A 5,238-nucleotide genomic window follows, 5' to 3' on the forward strand; every position below is an offset into this window, starting at 1 on the left:
CTGAAATGGATCTGACGACAGAAGAACGCCAAGAACTATTGAATGAAGAACACCAAGAAACTCGGCGAGATATGTTTTCTTCTGAAAAAGAGGATTAATGCCGATATCTGTTATTAAAGATCCTTTGAAGAAGTGGGAGGATGTCAGAACAACGGTCTTAGAATGGCATCTAAACCAGGTTGAGGCTTGGGGATTTCTACAATTGCAATTACTTACGAAAAATCCTGAAGAAGAGAGAAAAGCAATCGACATTAGACAGATTCTTTAATGCTTTCAAACGGAAAAAATATGACTAATAAAAACACAAGACTGTGTATGGATGTATTTTTATTATTACATATAAATAAACGTAGTAAGAAAGTATATATTTTTTATTTTTGGGGGTCTCCGGAACGAATTAATTAAATTACCATTAAAACCTATGGTAAATCGATAATCGGTTAACGAACAATTCGGATAGCGAACAAAGTCTTGGAACGGATTATGTTCGTTAACCGATCACCCACTGTATATCTTTTTCTGCTTATGTACTTTTGAAAAGTTTATTTATTTCTTATAAAAATTAAATAATAGCCTTATAACTGTGGGTAGGCCCCTTTTTGTCTTTTGACAACCAATATACAGTATTTAGATCCAGTCCACTACTGTCTATGATACACGGTTTTCAAAAAAACAAAAAAAAGTATGACGTTACATCCAGTACACGGAAAATAAGCTTTATTGGAAACATGAACATCGATACTTTCATATGATATTATGCTTACATAGGAAGATGCTCAAAATGACCACTGCACAAGCTGTAGAATGGCTGACGGCACACCATCCAGCATTGGGTTGGCCACAAAAGTGAATGCAGCATGAAGACGAGCAAGCAAGATCTTGTGCAGTCAGACAGTCTACGGCATGTGCATGCATGTCTTGATATGTTCGGTGGTCATTTTGAGCATCTCCTATGTAAGCATAATATCAAATGAAAGTATCGATGCTCGTGTTTGCAATAAAGCTTATTTTCTGTGCACACCAAATGTGATGTCACATTTTTTTTCTTTCTCATTTTCAAAAACTATAGGTTGTAGAAGTATAGCTCTTGAATCATGTTTTATATATCCTGAGCGAGGATTCTTGTTCTGTTCAGTTTATGCAGTCTTGGAGGGACACCCTGTATAATAAAAGTTAGGCTTTATTATAACTTAGTAAAATAAACAGATTATTTACACAAGTTTATTAATCAGATTCTTTTACTGAGAGACAGACTCCTATATATCCAGGTCAATGCATGAAAATTTCTGATTGACTTGGGATGAACTGAGCCCTTCAGAACAAGCACACGAGGTAATTGTATATTAAAATTACATAAGCAACAGTTTATTTTACAAAAATTTAATCAGTTGTTAGACAAATCCTGTTTGCTCTTAGTTACACATTTATAACTAATTACTATGAAATTTTTATTTACATATGCTTAACTATGCAATACTTATTTATATACTGTAATAATGCAGTAAACTTAAATTACCACAAAGTATGAACGGGATGACATCAAAGGAATTGACTGGGGTATCCAGATTGTATGATCGCCTATTTTCCACCGGATCCTAGAGAGCAACTATAGAAAATTTCATCCAGATGCTTTAATGTTTGTCATTACTTTCTTCCCCATATTGCCCAGACAAAGAGTATTGGTAAATCTCTTTGGATAGCTTTGAATAGAGATACTTAAATTATGAGTGATCATAATAATTAATTTTAAAATAAATTATAAATATCTTATAGATATTTAAATATTCTAGTTAGTTTTTCATTGCCAGAAACATTACAGATCTGTTCTGAATTTTAATTTTTAAAAATNTATATTATTTATTTTTTCAGCTGTAAAAATCTTGTTTAAATTGATTCTCATTTGAATGTTGAGTTATATGGGAAATATATTCAAAATTGTTACATTTATAATATAAGCAACTAATAAAAATCAATGCAGGGATTTGTCTGCTTTGTAGTTATCAAGTAGGTGTAACTTTTCAAACATTTTTGCTTTTTTCAGTAACTAATTTATTAAAAATTACACTTTAGATACCAAAATGCTGTTAAAACAGTAACAACAACAATGTTTGCTTGGTGAAAGTTCAAAGATCATGCTACAAAGGCAATTTGCTGACCACTTTAAAGTGTGGGAAGATATTCAGTTTTCTCGCATTTATGACATCATTTATGATCTTAAGTTTCTTTTTCATTACTAGTATACTACAGTTCTTGTCAAATGAATAAATAACTGAAAAAATTTATAGTTTTTTTTGGTATCATAAGCTTAATTCCAACAATAAGACATAACATTAATATGTATGGGAATAAATGGTAATTGACAACTTAACCAGATAACTTCTCTAACAGATAAAGAATATTGTTTGACTTCTTATAACCTGCCCTCCTCCCCTATTCCTATTTTAAGCCAGTCTTTATTCAACATCTACAGTTAAAATTTGTTGTCTGAAAAAGTATTTTAATCAATTCTTTGTTTTCATTTAGAATATTTTGTACATTATTGATTCTTTCAGAATATTAAAGACAAGACATTGCATTTTCATAAGATTAGTTATGGACAATGGCATCAATTATTTAGAGGTAAATATAATAGATGTCCTATTTGATGAGTCTAGGGGATTGTAAAAATATCTGTTAAGTAGAGGTGTCGGCTATTTGGAAGTGTCTGTTAATGAAGGTCTTACTGTATTTTTAATTATAAATAACTGTGTACAATAATAACTGTTACTCTAAGAACTAACCTAGCTATTAGTTATCAGGGATGTAACAGTCTTTATACAAATATATTTTAAAAATAAACCTATTTTTATAATATTCACAATGCATTTAACAATCTCTTCCACACCAGAGTGCTGCATTCACCGTTTGAGAATCATTGATTTAGGGAATACCAAAGCAATTATAACAAGTGGATTTTATTATATTTATCTATTTTTAAAAGAAAAAATACTTACCTCTTCATCTTCACCATCAACAAAAGTTTCATCTGGTTCTCTGGTATTTTCAATTGTCCTTGGTTCTTGTTTTGGAGGTGCCTTTAGAAGTTAAAAAACATTTATTTTTAAAAGTTAGAACTATTTTCAATAATAATAAATAATAATAATAATTCTTTCTCGGGTAAGCAGATTACAAAGTTCTGTGCATCCACACAAACACAATTATGAGTAAATCATCTATTAGACATTGCATACATTTATTCCAATGACAATCAAATGTAGTTTGACATAGACAAAAGCAAAACATTCACACAAAAAACAAATTTTGAAGAATAATGATTATATACTGTATTTGAAAATGAAGACATCAGTGAATCTGTGAATGATGTCAAAGTCTACAAATACTTAGGATTTTACACAAACATTAACAAAACATAATTAACACCATCCTAGATTGGCCATTTGTTATCTTAATTGCTTAGCCATCCAACCATCTTAAATCTATGATGGCTGGATGGCCAAGCAATTAAGATAAAACAACATGGGATCAAATCCTAATGGGTTGAAAAACCACAGTAATTTTTTGGGAGGTGGTCCATCCAGATATGCCAGGACCCATCCCTCACCACCCAGCTGCTTGGTAAATACTATAAACACACCACAAGTTTATCGTTGACTTCATNCCTCTGGCTCTTTCTTTTAATTAGTAGTTATTATGAGAGTGAAGTTTGCATTTAAATCAATAATTATAACAGTATATTATATACTTTTTTTGAATAAGCTTTATCTAAATATTTATCCAAAAACCGATTTTATAATTCTTTAAGTGTGCTCATTACAACCATATTTTGCAGATATTGAAAGAAAACATTATTATTTCTTTTAAAATTAAAACTTTTATTATACATCTTACTTGTAAACTTTTTATTTTACAAGAAAAATCTTCTCCTACTTGTTTCCATTTCATGTCTCTGTAAATAAATAAAATTTCAATTTAATATTTACTATTTGATATAAAAACTTTTAAATGCGTATTTTATTTTATTTAAAAAAAAAATCTATCAAAATATAAGACAGACTATAAAATGAACTGAACTGATTATTTTTATGTTAAAAGTTTTCTTTTTAACACTTTTGACTTATGTGTAAATGAACTACATTGATATATAGTAGAATATCAATATTTTCACATTTTGCATATATGTGATTCAGTATTTGCAAACTAAAATTTGTTTACTTACAGAAGGATTTAATGAAAATGACTAAACAATGAATAAAGTGAAAAATTAAATGATTTTTGATGGTTTATCTTAAACATACTCTACCACAATTCACACTTTTGACTAGTAAATCATTTTAGTAAATTTTCTTAAGTTGCATTATTTTAGCACATACAATTATTCAAGTAGCTCTTAAATGACATCCCCAAGGTTGCAAAATTTTATATCATCAATGTTTAAAAATATACATTTAATTAATAGATATAGAATTTATAATGAATCATTTCTTGAAAAATTGTAGTTATTTAGTTTATCACAGCCTTAAAGCTCACTACTAATTTTATCTTTACTTTTTAGTAACTCATTACTTATTTTGAGATATTTTTTAGTATTTGTTTTAAACATTAGATTTTTTGAAAAGCCAATGATACATAATAACAATGAAAAAGACCAATATAAAAAATTATTAGATGAGAAGCATTGTATATTTGTTTAAAATGTACAGCAAATAATTGTTTATTTTAAATTAATATTTNTTAATAGATATAGAATTTATAATGAATCATTTCTTGAAAAATTATAGTTATTTAGTTTATCACAGTCTTAAAGCTCACTACTAGTTTTATCTTTGCTTTTTTAGTAACTCATTACTTATTTTGAGATATTTTTTAGTATTTGCTTAAACATTAGATTTTTTGAAAAGCCATTTAACATGGCTTTTCAAAAGTCATTTAACATGAAAAGTCATTTAACATGGCTTTTCAAAAAATCTAATGTTTAATAATGATGAAAAAGACCAATATAAAAAATTATTAGATGAAAAGCAATGTATATTTGTTTAAAATGTACAGCAAATAATTGTTTATTTTAAATTAATATTTATTATTTAAAGTTCAAACTATCCAAATGAAGTGGGTAGGCTCTTTTTTGTCTTCTGACAACCAATATTTTTAGATCCAGTCTGCTACTGTCTATGACACATAGTTTTAAAAAAGAATGCAAAAGAAAAAGTATGACATTACATCCAGTACATGGAAAATAAG

At 28.2% G+C, this 5,238-nt stretch overlaps 1 protein-coding gene across 1 annotated transcript in view; it reads right to left on the reverse strand.

The window, feature by feature from the left end:
• Positions 1-5,238, reverse strand: part of LOC111635146 (ribosome production factor 1-like) — a gene marked incomplete at its 5' end in the record, with an annotated part of 11,730 nt that overhangs the window by 1,333 nt on the left and 5,159 nt on the right. Inside the window, one exon of the mRNA XM_023380005.1 lies at positions 2,994-3,083. Within this exon, the coding sequence (XP_023235773.1) occupies positions 2,994-3,083 (90 nt within the window). The remainder of the gene's footprint in view (positions 1-2,993; positions 3,084-5,238) is intronic.

This window comes from Centruroides sculpturatus, unplaced genomic scaffold (genome assembly GCF_000671375.1).
Source record: "Centruroides sculpturatus isolate CEXI.00-Female unplaced genomic scaffold, Cexi_2.0 scaffold986, whole genome shotgun sequence".
NCBI lineage: Eukaryota > Metazoa > Arthropoda > Arachnida > Scorpiones > Buthidae > Centruroides > Centruroides sculpturatus.